This window comes from Lygodium microphyllum, chromosome 11 (assembly GCF_053477565.2).
Source record: "Lygodium microphyllum isolate KBCC chromosome 11, Lygodium_microphyllum_v1.1.10, whole genome shotgun sequence".
NCBI lineage: Eukaryota > Viridiplantae > Streptophyta > Polypodiopsida > Schizaeales > Lygodiaceae > Lygodium > Lygodium microphyllum.
The window spans coordinates 114362413-114377496 of record NC_141145.1 but is presented as its reverse complement, the minus strand read 5'-3'; the positions used below and the strand labels follow the sequence as shown (position 1 = coordinate 114377496).

At 42.2% G+C, this 15084-nt stretch overlaps 1 protein-coding gene across 1 annotated transcript; it reads right to left on the bottom strand.

The window, feature by feature from the left end:
* Positions 1-11223: 11223 nt before the first annotated feature.
* Positions 11224-13239, bottom strand: LOC148029257 (feruloyl CoA ortho-hydroxylase F6H1-2-like). The gene is made up of 4 exons (XM_087688683.1): positions 12748-13239; positions 12335-12567; positions 11993-12252; positions 11224-11784 (listed from the first exon to the last, which is right to left on the bottom strand). The coding sequence occupies exons 1-3, from the start codon at positions 13060-13062 to the stop codon at positions 12204-12206; spliced, it is 597 nt and encodes a 198-aa protein (XP_087544809.1). The 5' UTR covers positions 13063-13239; the 3' UTR covers positions 11224-11784; positions 11993-12203.
* Positions 13240-15084: the final 1845 nt, after the last annotated feature.

Here is a 15084-nt window from a genome sequence, read left to right as displayed (position 1 = left end):
GTACCAAATATCCCCGTCACAGTACTCTAATCACTCCACTAAGTGATGCACTACAAATACCGCTTTCTAAATGGTCTCATGGCCATGCTAGATCATCATCAACACTTAAAGAAAAGCAACTCATTAGTTTATTGATATAAATTTACTAAATAGAGAATAGAAAAGTGAGTCATTAGTTTATTGATATAAATTTACTAAACAGAGAATGTGTAATAAGTAATCCATTTAGTGACAAAGAGAAAGAGAATTATAGAGGGAGAAAACCCTCTCTTTTAAATTCCTCTCCCCTCTCTCTCTCTCTCATGTGTAAGGCCTAGGTTCTCTCTCTCTCTCTTCTTTAATTAAATCAAACTTCTTTTTAAATCAAAATTTTCTCTCTCTCACACACAATTAGATTAAAATTTTTAATTAAATATTTTTAAAAAAATAATTTAATTTTTTTTAAACATGGTTTTTCACACACTTTGAAATGGAGATAGAAAAGAGAGAGAGAGAGAGAGAGAGAGAGAGAGAGCAGAAGAAGAAGGATAAAAAGAAGAATATGGAGAGAGGAGGGGGGAAAGAGGAAACAAAATAGTCTTTTTTAAATTAAATGTTTTTCTTCTTGAGAGTGTTTTGGATGATATTGATTGTGTTTTGGAAGTTCATGATGTTTATTAGTGGAGATATGAGGTTCTGTGATGTTCTGATAGGTTCTGATTGGTTCTATATACCTTCTGTTTTGTTCTGTTTTGTTCTGATTGTCTTCTGTAAGGAGGGATGGGTTGATGATTGATGAAGATTGAGATCTTGTGAAAGCTTATTGAATGGTTTTTGAGAGTTTGGAATGGTTTGAGTATGAGTTATGAGGTTTTGATGACCTTCTGTAGGTCTTCTGTAGAGCTTCTGTCTCTGTTCTGTTCTGTACTGTAGCTGTTCTGGTACTGTTCTGTAGACTGTTCTGTATGCTTCTGTATGTGTTCTGTTGGATGAGAGTGTAGCTTTGGAAAGTTTTCTAGCCTTGGAAAGAGGTGAATACAAGTGCAAAAGAGCTGAAAGAAGTAAAAGAAGTAGCTGCTGAAGACTCAAGTGAAGACTGGAGTGAAGTGACAGTAGTGAGCTATGAAAAGACACTGTAGTGGCTCTGGTGACTCTTCATATCAGACATACCTCTTGGGAGGGATGTCCACGACCTAAGAGGGATTATTGAGAGTGATTATGAGAGATTGTAGTGAGGATATGATGTATTATTGATGGAGAGAGAGAGAGAGAGTCAGAGGTAGCCAATTCTACTGAACAGAGTGATTGTATATGAGAGATTGAGAGAGAAGACTATGAAGATATTGAAGATAAATACTATGTGATGTATTTCCATTCAAAGATGGTGTATTCCTTTTTTTTCTTTGTTCTATTGATGGATTTTATGAAGATATTGAATAATATGGTTGATTCTATCAAATTCGTGGGAGATCTACATGATGCTGCATGAAGATTTGTTGTGCCTAGTGTTCTTTTCTTCATTGTGATCATATGAAACATAATAAACAAGCTTGTTGATGTTACAAGATAGATTTTCTTGCAAGAGAATTCCCTTTTCCTTGGTGTTCCTCTTGGGGCTCCATAGAATCATCAATTTAAATCATACAAAGCACAGTAATATAAATCATTTTAAAAAAATCTCACTTAAAATGCATATCTTATGTATCCTTATAAGCGATTGGTCAACGAATTGAGTAAGTGGATGCTCCAAGTATGAAGTATCCTATGGTCCCATGTTAATCTATTGACACAACTCTGCATACACTGGAAGGTCGATAGACATGTCACCACAAAAGAATGAGTCCATCTCGTTCTCAAAGAATTCTTGGACTCCTATATTTCCATCATTGTTAGCTTATGCTGGCTCCAAGCTTTCGACAGCCTCCACCCCTTGCAATATCGACCCCTCTATTTGCATATTATCTTCATCTATACTCGGAACATCGCTTTGATCATATACTCTCGCACTTCAGGGATCTGAAGGTATAACATACCACCATTGAGGTTGTCGGGGGTTTGGATAGAAGATTACCTGTTCACAAACACATACAAGAGAGTTCAAACCATTGTGACATAAACCATGTCGTAATACAATTAGCAAGCAAATGAGTCTATGCACATGTTCACAATGGGCCGGCAACACAAAGGTGTCGCGTAAATCCGTCCATTTTTTTTCGGAATCTATTTCGAGAAATCCAGATGGACCTCGTCAAACTGTTGCTCCTGCTCCTCCAAGTACCACTTTGAACCACTGCACATTGAATAGTATCATGGAGAAGCTACAGTAATCCACCGTAACAATACTTTGCAAGTTCCCAAAATACTCCATCTCATCCACAACCGTATTTGGATCCGTTGCTCGTCGCCGGCTCTCTTGCTCAAACCTTGCCATCAGACAATTGTGGATTTTCAGCAAACGGTAATTTGAAGTTAATATCAATCATGCATTGTACTCGTAAGCTAATTGAATACCATATACAATAAGATTGGGTCTCGCTGGCAAATTTTCTATCCAGGGAGGTGATGTCTCGTCCCAAGGGGGAGTGCACCCTTTGCGGCCAATTAGAAGAGTACATGGGCGTGTGATGGATGGAGTACAGGATTAGCCAATCCACCACTCGCAAGGCTAATCTATACCGTGAATGCCAGAGAAGACATGCAACCTTCTAGACCTACCTACAATCTTGGAGCTTGAGATGGAGGCAATGATCGATGCATTGATTCCCATGGATGTCGAGACTTCTAATCCGCTTAGAGAGGAAACATCCATACCATTATATGATGGGTGCCGAGTATCTCGGCTGAAGACAGTGCTTGCACTCTTAAGTGTGCAAGAAAAATATGGGTGGAGCGATACGAGTGTGACCGAGTTGTTCAGGTACCTTGTACATATGCTTCATTGATTATTTTTTTCGACACTATTATTACAAACATTTGTGCTTTTTCAAGGTGTTTTGTGATTTTTTTTGGGTTATTAAAATATCATATATTACCACCTGCAAATACCATGCCTGAGTCTCGTGATGATACACAACATGTTTTACGGAAGCTTGGCATGGACTACAATAACATCCATGAATGTATCAATGATTGCATACTGTTTTGAGGAGAATACGAGACTATAGAGACCACATCACAGGAAAGAGAGACACTATAGGGGCATGAATGGATTTGAAGGAGGTAGGTAAGATGGAGGCGCTTTGGCCGCAGTCGAGTGCTGATGGTCGCGTGCAGCTTCCTCGCGCTCCTTGGGTTGTCCACTAAAGAAGAGCGCATTGTGAAGCAAGTAATCAAGTCTATCCGCACTCCGACGGGTATGATACGTTCTCTCAGGTCCGCATTTTCTAAAGATGACCAATTATTAGGGCTAAAATCCCATGATTGGCATAAGATATGTTAGGTTTGTACTATGAATGGATTGTAATTAGCGTGGGCATTTTGCTGTTTGAAATGTAGCCATTATTCATAATGCTTTCTCATTTGTGGCAGTTTGTAGTACCGATCGCGATCGCAATATGTCTTACTCTAGAAATACGCGGGGCCATTTACAAGTTGTCGACTTTGGTGCAATGGATCTCACAAAAGGAGATTAAGACGTCCTCTATTGAATCCGCGAGGCGGGGAGCAGTGGAGATGGTCTGTCTCTTTGAGAAATACTTGCCCACCAGCATGCTCACGATACAAATCCACCTTCTTGTGCATCTTGTAGATGAAGTGGACATTGCTGGACCTGTCCATACGCGATGGATGTTCTTCTTGGAGCGCTTCATGAAAACCCTGAAAGGCTTTGTGCGACAATGAGCTCGGCCAGAAGGTAGCATGGCCGAAGGTTGGTTGGTGTCTGAGGTGCTAGTGTATATTTCACAATGGCTACCAACAACGGTGGAATCAGACAATGAAATGCTATGGTCGTTAAAGGATGATGATAGACTGACTGGAGATGTGGTGGCTGGAAATGGGGTAGAAAAAAGAATGGATGTCTCAATGGAAGAGAAGGTGAATCACTTTTGTATGTTGCATTATGCCTCTATGGAGACATGGCTCGCCACATACCAGAACGCTAGGCAAGATCGAGAGGAAGCGCGAGCTGAATTCCGACATAATATACGTCATCAACCGATTCAATATCCCGAAGGCATGGAGGAGATGCCGCGGTTTATATCAATGCGATGGTTGCATGGAGCTTTGACCGCAGCGTCTCGCAAAGAGACAGAGGTCTCAATGGAGGAGTGAAAATTCTCGAGGGGATATAGTCCAAAGGTGATGAGGGGTTTAGAATCTGTCGTATCTAAATTTTATATGCGACATCTAATTTGAGTGTTTCAATGTACATGACAAAATATATAGTGCAGCGTGGTCGCGCGAACGGCATTTTCACGTGGAGCGTATTGACAAAATGCGCTCCACAATGGACTTTATTTTCTTTTCTTAGATTGTTATCCTCTCCTTCCATCTCTCTCTTTTTCTATGACCTAGCATATAGTATCATAGAACACTAGTATTTAGTACCTAGTACTTAGTACCTAGCACATAATATTTCGTTTTCTCTCTTCCTCTCCCTCTCTCATTTCCTCTCCCACCCTCGCCCTCACCCTCTCTTTCTCTCTTTCCCTATTAGATTTAATGATATTTCTTTTTTTCTCTCTCCTATCTCTCTCTCATTTCCTTTTCTCTCTCCTCTCTCTCTAATTCCTTTTTCTCTCTCCTCTCCCTCTCTCATTTCCTTTTTCTCTCTCCTCTCCCTCTCTCATTTCCTCTCCCTCCCTCGCCCTCACCCTCTCTTTCTCTCTTTCCCTATTAGGTTTAATGGTTTTTCTCTCTTTTTCTCTCTCCTCTCTCTCTCATTTTTTCTCTCTCCTCTCCCTCTCTCATTTCGTTTTCTCTCTTCCTCTCCCTCTATGATTTCCTCTCCCTCCCTCGCCCTCGCCCTCTCTTTCTCTCTTTCCCTATTAGGTTTAATGATATTTCTCTTTTTCTCTCTCTTCTCTCTCTCATTTCCTTTTCTCTCTCCTCTCCCTCTCATTCCTCTCCCTCCCTCTCTCTTTTTCTCTCTCCTCTCTCTCTCATTCCTCTCCCTCCCTTGCCCTCTCTCATTCCTTTTTCTCTCTCCTCTCTCTCTCATTTCTTTTTCTCTCTCCTATCCCTCTCATTTCCTTTTTCTCTCTCCTCTCCCTCTCTCATTTCCTCTCCCTCCCTGAAAATGATCAAGTATTGAGGTCACAGCAGCTGAAAAACCAGGCCCCTGTCTTAGAAGCCCTAATTCCACAATAGCCAAAATCTCCCAAGCTCATTTTTCTCTCAGTTTCTCACTCCTGCCACTAAACCAAGCTAAAGCCTACTAAATCTGAAGTTCCCAGCATCAAATCAAGGAGGGGAATATTTGGATTTTGAAGATCTTGAAGAATTTTGCAGATTTGGAAGACTCAAGGAAGAAGATACAAACATAGTGTCCATTGACACTCATCTAGTGCTCTTAGCACTTGTGTCTTGTGACACAACCAACTCTTCTGTTGTGCTGAAATCTGAGAAATTGGTGCTGATTTGCTGTTGCCTCAGCCATCCAACATGGAAAAAGACTCTCCAAATGCTCGGTTCAAGGGAGTCGGGTTTCACACTTGGGAAACCCGCATCAAGCTCATTCTGATGAAGAAGGGACTCTGGGCCATCACCAATGGCAAAGAAAAGAAACCTCGAGATGCGGACCTTGCAGTTACTTGGCAGAAGAATGATGACAAGGCACAAGCCATCATTAAGTTGGAATTGGATGACAACTACATCCATCATGTGGATGCCTGTGACACATCCCATGACACTTGGGATAAATTGAATACCTTATTTGGTGCATAGTCAAAGTCGTCTAAGTATGGTCTATTAATTGAATTTTTCCGACTTGATATGAAGCCTCATACATCCCTGGCATCCCATCTGAACTACATGGAAAGCCTCTTACTCAACTTGCAGGGATAAAGCTAAAAATGGATGAAGATGTTTGTATTGGTGTCTTGTTAAAAAGTCTACCTCCTGCGTATGATAATGTATCAACCACTCTAACCAATATGCCTGATCCTCAACTTGTTGACATTAAAGCCTCTCTGCTAGAGGAAGAAAAGAAACTTAAAAGCAAAGAAGAGCCTAGCACTTCAAAGGATGAACAAATGTTATATGTAAAGAACATATACAAAGGTAAAAAGGAACCGCTCTTCTGTGACTTCTGCAAAAGGACCGGACACACTGAGAAGTTCTGTCATGCTAGAAAGAGGTCCCAAAAGGCCTATCTTGCAACTGTGAAAGAAGAAGAAGAACATGGACCAAAAGATGAAGAAGAAGATGAAGATGAAGACCACCAGGATCGAAAGGACAAGACTCATCAGTCCTTCTACTCTCATTACTTTGATAGACTGTTTTAAAAGCCTTGTATTTCCTTGCCCTAATGCTTCCTGCCATAAGCTTTGTAAACTCCTTATGTAACTTGGCATTACAGTCCTTGTACACTTTGTGAGGCCCTTGTTACAGCCTCTGGATGTCCATCATGTTTTGGTGCCCACACTTAGCCTTTTCTGCGACAGCCTCTGGTGTCTTCCATGTTTGTGGTGTGCCCACACTTTGTAGGTGGTTCTCATTACAGCCTCTACACACTTTGTGCCTTTCTAGTTGTGATTGAGGAGGGATGTTGAGATTCAGCAATCACACTCATTGATAGCCTCTTTGTATGGAGCTTCAGGGCCAAGGACATGCAGGCTAACCTATCCCATATGCACAATGGTGCCTACTGCAATTTCCTACTTTCCTATAAAGCATTGTACTTGCTTCCTTTTCTTAATGCAATGATAGTACTCTTTTCTTTTCAGTGAAGTGTCAATGTCATTGTCCACATACACAAGATTGTGTTTATGAGTCCAAGTCTCAATCTTGGAACCTAATTCACTTGTGTAACAAACAATTTCTTTGTCTTCTACATCATGTGATGAGATGAGTTTTTGATGTTGTTTTTGATGAGATGAGTAGCTGGTATAAACCAGTAAATGTGATTGATAATGTAGATGCACAAAACAGTAATGCTACACAGAATTCACAACAGCAGTCACAAGATATAAGTGGACCTGAAGCATCCTCTAGCAATGGTTCACATTCTTCGCCATGGACAGGCAGATTGAGATCAGGAGAATTTTCTCAAAGCAATGCAGATAGTGGTATGCACGTATCACGAAAAGGAAAAGAGAAGGTAGATCAGCCCATGTTTGATGTGAATGCAGGTCACTCTTATGTGGATGGTGAATCCAGTGGCTCAGAATAGAGCATTGATGATGAGTTAGGTATTCCTTCTATTGTTACACCTGGAGTAAGGAAGACCAGGGATGTTTTGAGAGCACCTGGGAGTGAACCTACTTTGTGCAGGTCTACCAGAGCTAGGTATCCTATAGATAGGCTGAAATATGATGGATTTACAACCATTCACTATGCATATATGGTCAAAGTGATACAGGAACCAGAACCCACTTCTTTTGAGCAAGCCATGGGAAAAGAAAAATGGGAGAAAGCCGTGGATGAAGAAATGGATGCCTTGGAAGCAAATGCTACATGGGAATTGGTACCTTTGCCTAAAGATAAGCATGCAATTGGTTGTAAGTGGGTTTATAAGGTGAAACACAATACAGATGGCTCTGTGAATAGATACAAGGCAAGATTAGTAGTCAAGGGGTATGCACAAACATATGGCATTGATTATGAAGAAACATTGCAAGGATGGCAACCGTAAGAGCAGTCATTGCTATGGCTGCATCGAAGGGATGGTATTTACATCAGATGGATGTAAAGAATGCCTTCTTGCATGGTGATTTACAAGAAGAGGTCTATATAGAGCAGCCACCAGGTTATGTGCATGTTGTTCATCCTGAGTTTGTTTGCAGGTTGAAGAAAGCCTTGTATGGCTTGAAGCAAGCATCTAGAGCATGGTATGATAAGATAGGATAGTATCTTGTCACTATTGGCTTTCAGATTTCCAAGGCAGATTTCTCACTTTATGTGAGAAAAACAGAGAAAGGTATTATGCTACTTGTCATTTATGTTGATGATTTGATTATGACAGGTGATAGTGATAAAGATATCCTTCATGTGAAAATGCTATTGAAGCAGAAGTTTGAGATGAAGGTTTTGGGAGAGCTGCGTTATTTCTTGGGCATTGAGGTGATTAGATCACCAAGTGGGATACGGCTCTTGCAGAGGCAGTATGGATTGGACATGCTGTCCAAATATGGGATGACAGGCTGTAAGCCTATTTCAGTTCCTTTGGAGCAGAATGTGAAGCTGAGCGCAGATGCATGTGAGCTTCTGGAAGACCTTACTATGTACAGACGCATAGTAGGAAGTTTGATTTATATGACTATTACCAAGCCAGATTTGAGCTATATTGTTGGATTGGTAAGTCAGTTTATGTAGGCTCCAAGGAAACCGCATTTAGATGCGGCTAGACGCATACTCAGGTATGTGAAGTCCACATTGCAGTATGGACTATTTTATGAGACTGGGGTTCAGATACAGTTGCATGGATACACTGATGCTGATTGGGCTGGTAGTATTTCTGATAGACGATCTACCAGTGGATATGTGTTCTCTTTTGGGAGTACTGCAGTCACTTGGAGTAGCAAGAAACAACCTACAGTTGCCTTGTCGAGCACAGAGGCTGAGTACAGGGGTGCAGCAATGGCTGCATGTGAGGTAGCTTGGTTGCATAAGCTACTTTATGATATGCATCAGCCTACAGATGGGCCAGTTGTCATTTATTGTGACAACATGAGTAGTATATACTTGGCAAATAACCCAGTCTATCATGCTAGAACAAAGCACATTGAGGTGCATTATCACTATGTGCGGGAGAGGGTTTTACTAGGTCTTATTGATCTAGTTTATGTCAGCACAAAGGATCAGGTAGCTGACATATTCACGAAGGCATTGGGCGCAGAGAAGCTGCGCAAGTTCAGAGACCTGCTTGGTGTGCAGGAATTGGGATTGAGCTCGAGGGGGAGTATTGAGATATCGAGCTCCACTCGTGATATGCCAGGGTGACCGTTGTGCATTTATGTCACCGACTTGTCAGTTGCAAATGCGGTTGGTACACCGCCCATGAATAATAGCTAGATGACAACTATCCTTATCTACTCTAGTTCGTGGCTCAGTTAGTATGCCACCTTAGTTAGTTGAGTTTGGTTTGAGACCCATATATAGGATTCTTCTATTTCTATGTACTTGAGTTCTTTTTGGCTTACACAACTAAGAAGAGGAAAACTTTTTTCAGCCTCCACCCTTGTGTGTATTCCCCCATTGTGCAAGCAAGAAAGCTACAAGTGAGACTCCTTCCTTCTCTCCCACAATCTTGACATTGAACACACTGGAGAGTCATCGAAATTTACTCACTATCTACTACTATTATTAAGAGAACATTTTTGGAGGTTGCCACATCTTAGCCTCCTACAGCACCCCACAAACTCTTTAATGGAGTGCTCCTTGGAAGTGCCACATTGCATCATTAGAGCTCTTGCTCTCTGTCTCTCTACTAGGAAAGTGGTTGGATAGTACAACAAACATGGAGGACGGCCTAGACGGACTGGTCATTGGTTAGTGCACAAAGACAATCGTTGGTGCTACGTAGAGAGAGAGAGAGAGAGAGAGAGGGAGGGAGAGAGAGAGAGAGAGAAGCACACACACACACACGGTGTGTGTATATGATGCACACCAAGTTACAATAGCAAACCATCTGATCTCTCTCTCTCTCTCCCTCTCTCTCTCTCTCTCTCTCTCTCTCTCTCTCTCTCTCACGTACCTAAGTTACAATAGCAAAATTGAGTCCTCTCTGGAGCAAGCCAAAAATCACCTAGCACAACCATGAAGCAAAGCGACTGGGCAAGAGAGTAGCAGGCACTAATGTCAATCTCTCTCTCTCTCTCTCTCTCTCTCTCTCTCTCTCTCTCTCTCTCTCTCTCGATAGGCAGGCCGGCCATTGCTAGTTCGAGAGGTTTCATGCCCAACCTTGGTGGGGAAGGCTGTGCATAGGACGGGAGTCAAGGTGTAAGCCACCTTCATCAAGCCACCATGCATAACCCGTACGTAAGAGGTTTACTAAAGCGGTTGCTCATTGAGTCTCTCGAATATCAAACCATGTTCTCCATCCTATTGCGCTTCCTATCAACATCGCCATGGCCTTCAACACTTTACCCTAGCTTCCTCTTTTCTCAAACTTGCCGCAACTGTATCCTTGCCATTACCATCAGGTTTTCAATCTCTAGCGCCATTGTTGTCCTCCAAATTTGGCTCGGTTGCTCGAGTTTATAATCAATAATGATCCCCTTTATCTTTTTTCTGCGTTGCACGCGGTAAGCTCCTTTCTAGAGTACTTTGGTGAAGGACATGTGTCATCAATGGCCTTCATTGTGTAAGCCATTTTGATTTCTTTGACTTCTCTTTTCGAGCAATGGTGTTCATTTCTTCAACCTTTGACTCCAAATCTGATCACAATGTTATAGCTCCTCGTATTAAAGTGTATCGTAAATGTGAGTGTCTTTCATATATTTGCCTTGGAGTCCATAATTCTCTTTTTCAATTCTTTTACCAAAAGTTCATTATGATGCATTCTTTGCAAGTATAATTGCATTTTTACTAAATTTTTATATACACGAATGATGAGTAATGTGTCATTATTTAATACATTAAAGGCAGTTAAACACTTTGTAGAGAACAAAAGAGGAAGACTCTTGATCATGTGACATTATATAAGACCTCAAGAACTTGAGAGAGAGATTGAGAGAGAAAAGATTGCTTTTGCAATCATGAAGCTAAAACTTTAGTTGTTCGTTTTCTATTGTGACTAAGTCATTGGTCGGCCCACCCACTTAATAATTTTGGGATTTGTCCTTTCACACTTAAACTTTGTTTCCCTCCTCTTTGTTTTCATGAAGTCTGAAATATCTTTTGGTGCGGACACACACACACACACTCTCTCTCTCTCTCTCTCTCTCTCTCTCTCTCTCTCTTTGCTTTTCAGTACATGGGCTCTAGAAAGATTCAAAATGTAATGATAGTATGAGATTTTAAACACCTTGATTATTTGTTGGAGTATTTAATTTTCATCGGCACAGGTGAGGTCTCTCTTTGGTGGGTATCACATTGATATTAACTAAAATAAATTCGTTGGCCATGGACAAAGATAGTTGCTCCCACACTTTGACTACGTTTTATAACTCAGTCTAGAATTTTTTTGTGTGTGTAAGCCTCAACATCATGCATAGAGAGAGAACGAGAGAGAGACGCACACTGAAGTCGCAAAATTTCTCAAATGTATTAAGTAGAATGTCTAACTTCAGTGCTAATGCTAGATTCCGGAGCTCCGGAGAACACCGGGGTACCTAGGGAATTAACTTACGTAAGGTGTGAGCGAGTGAAATTTGGCCACAATGTACTTATTTCATCCAAAATACTCGTATCCACGGAAGCTTATGCAAGCAATCAAGCTTTCCCTGGTTTGTCATAGTTGGCGCCGGCAAAGTTGAGAGTGGCCTTATAAAGGGGCAGATCGGTGGTGTAATAATTGTACAAGTATTCCCCGAATGTTATCTCTCTGAATATCGCCGGGTGCTCGTCATCAATCAAGCATGGATGAGGGGCAATCTTGGTATCCTCGCTGGGCCCGAAATTTGCAGCCAAGGAGGTTCTAGGGAGAGTGGTGTTGGTGATCACTCGATGCTCCACACTTTTGTACCTTGCATTTGTAAGTATCTGCGATCGAGAGAAACTGTACTTCAGTATGTCTACAATAATTAAAGTTTTGTCGGGGTCAAAAGTAGTAGCGATGCTATGCGAGGAGAAATGAAGTTCAAATAATCATGGTAACCGAGAGGAACCATGGAGACATTCTGGCCATCACAACAGGTTATGGGAGATAGTAATTACAGAAAATCGGTTACAGTTAAAATGGAATTCATACCTCGATTTGGTCTGCCAGGTTGATGATGAAGGCGTTAGCGATGGGGTCGACGGGGACCCATTTGTCGCCCTTACGGACCTGGAGGCCCGCGATCTCATCGGAAAGAAGGATGGTGAAGCTGCTAATGTCGGAGTGAGCACTGAGGCCGTAGGTGAGGCTGGGGTCCGGGCAGGGCGGGTAGAAGTTGATGGTGAGCACCAGGCTACATATTCTAGCCAGGAATCAGGGTTTTTATATTTACCTTACATTCAGTGCGCCAGCTGAAGCACAGAGAAAATCATTATATGCCAGTCTGATTAAAGGGAGCCTAGAGGCTGGGCCAGAAAGAGTAGTGTTATATACCTGATGACCACTGGAGCTTCCTTGAAGCCATCACAGACGCCCGGGCGGCGGCGGATGATGAGTGCGTCTTTCCAGTCCTGCGCCTTGCCAGAACCCACCCGATAGCCCGTCGTGAAGGTAACCCCTGCGTCCGCGCTGTGCGAAGGGTAGATCTTCTTCTCGGATGCCGGCAGCTCGTAGCACTTGCGGACGGCCGCCTTGATGCGCTGGATGTCCACCCCGTGATTCAGCACCTGCAACAATATCGACCACGACTATGATTCAGCCACCAGATCGTCGTCGTCGTCGACGACGATTTCAGGCTAAGCGCTAGCGTCGCAATGCGTTAATGTTGTAGTGCAACGATGTAAAGAGAGTTAGCTGTGGCGTTAACACAGAATTATGGACGTCTAGAACAGATGAAGCTAATTTACTTGGAAGAATCCCCACTCCTCGCAGGCCTCTCCGATCTGCTTCACGAGCTGCGCCCGCTTCTCCGGATCCTCGACGCCGGCGTGCGCGATCCCGGCCAGGTCCAGCACGGGGATGGCCTGCTCGGTGCAGAGAGGCTCGGCGCTGGGCCGAAGCTCGGGCGTGCACACGTAGTCCTTGGGCACCTCGTTGAGCCCCTCGTCCAACATCTCCTTCACCCCTTTCACCTGCTCTCTCCCGGCCGCGCTCCCTCCCAACGTTGATCTCTTGGCCGCCGCCGCGGCCTGATGTTGCTGCTGCACCCGCCCCGGAGCCATACCAGCCGTCAAATTCTTGACGTAATATCTTCTTTAGATTGATTGGCCGCCCCTCAGCTAAGCCTACCAGCCGTCAAACTCCTGACGTAATATCTTCTTTACATTGATCGGCCGCCCCTCAGCTAATAAGTCTACCTAAGTCGTCCTTACAAAGTTACACCTTCGCCTTTCATCATCTTTCTACGTTGGATATATATATATGTATATATATATATTATATACATATATATGCTTTTCCGACCCGTCACCAGCAGGCCACGATACGGAAGCTTTCCCGAATCCCGATGCGTCCACCGCGCTATCCAGCCCCGGAAGCTTTAAGGCTGGCTCTTGCCCCCCGCATTTGACTTTGGAAAACCGTGGTCCCTGGTGGTTTTTTACTCTTGGACTTGGAAGTTTCAAAAACCTTTCGGTACGATTAAAGAAACCCGACTCCCAATCTACAAAAGTACGGGGGTTCAAATCTGAAGACCACCCTTGGGAGTTGGGGCTCTTTATTTAAACAACATGAAAATCAAGTTTTCGGAAGACTTTTGGTGAAGTGTATCTATTGTCATGTGGGCCTTCTAGTCTTCAAGACTTCAAGACCAAAGCTTACTCTTGATCTTTACGGTCTAAGCATTACCAAGGCAGACTTATTTCCAATGCTACACAACCTTACCCTCATTACAATTTGCACCGCATGATTAGATGAAACTATGTAATCTATATAGTTGACATGCACTATGCTTCTCATGTAGCTCACGATCTCCTTTTTGTCACCATTTTGGATGACCCCACCCATAGCATTGATTTGGTAGTATGATGTTCATCTCAATGTTTGAGGAAAATATAGGGCGCTATGCATTATGAACATCTTAATCTCAATGTTTGAGGTAATATAAATTTTTAAAATATCTTTTTGATCCAATCTAATGGATGTTTCTACAGCTATATCCTTTGACTATAATATCAATGGATGGAGTAGCTTATTCTAGAAACTTCAACTACTAATAGATGTGTGCTTATTTACATATGATATTAATTCTATTGAATTGGATGTAGTTCTAACCATATATAAGAAAAAGGAAATACTTCTTTTAGATTATGCATTGGATGAACAATATTTACAAGTTTTTATTGAAGGGCCTGAAACTGTTGTGGAAAAATACCATGAATGTTTAGAGAGAGGGCATGTAAAGGAAATAGAGAGAGAGAGAGAGAGAGAGAGAGAGAGAGAGAGAGAGAGAGAGAGAGAGAGCCTAAAGGAAGAGTTTGAAGTGAAGGCCAAGGCGAGTGCCAAGAAAATCTCAAGGGAGAAGAAGAAGCCCTAAGGAGAGCTTCAAGATAGCAAGCATGCATCTTTGAGCCTCGAGGTAAGCCCTTTCCTCTCCCTCTTTCCTTTCCACATTGGGGGGAGGGGAGATGGAAATAAAGAAAGGAAAGAAAGAAATATTAACAACTTGTAAGGCCAAAATCAACCTATGAGACAAAATCAAGTACAATTTTGATCCTCACTAGATATCAAAATGTGACATGTTGGAGTATGGTCCGTGATGTAGTGTGAAAGAAGCTAAGGTGGTGTGTAAGAAAAAATAGTGCTCATGTAGGGATACAAAGCGAGGATGAGATAGTACATGTCTAGTTGTTTAGTTGAAAGATACTTGCATATCTAGTTCCAACCAATAAAGATCAGTGGTGGGTAGAGTATGTCATATATCCTGTATTAAATAATTTTAAGATAGCATCTAGTCTAGGCCTTCAACTATGTTAGTTGCCACTCATATTGTTGGCAGATCTCCCTCATCTCTTTACTAATGTATTATTTGTTCCGATACCCCTATATCCATGGACGATACGTTGCTCTAATCTCCTCTCCTCTTTGAACTTTCACCCCTCTTAGTGTACATGTCATGTGTGTGGTCACTATCATGAAGACATATACATATATACTCTATATTTTTGTTTGTGGAGAGAGAAGTTTCCTTTCTACATTGTTGTTTATATATCTCTTTCTTTTCTCTCTCATCTCTCTTTGTGTCT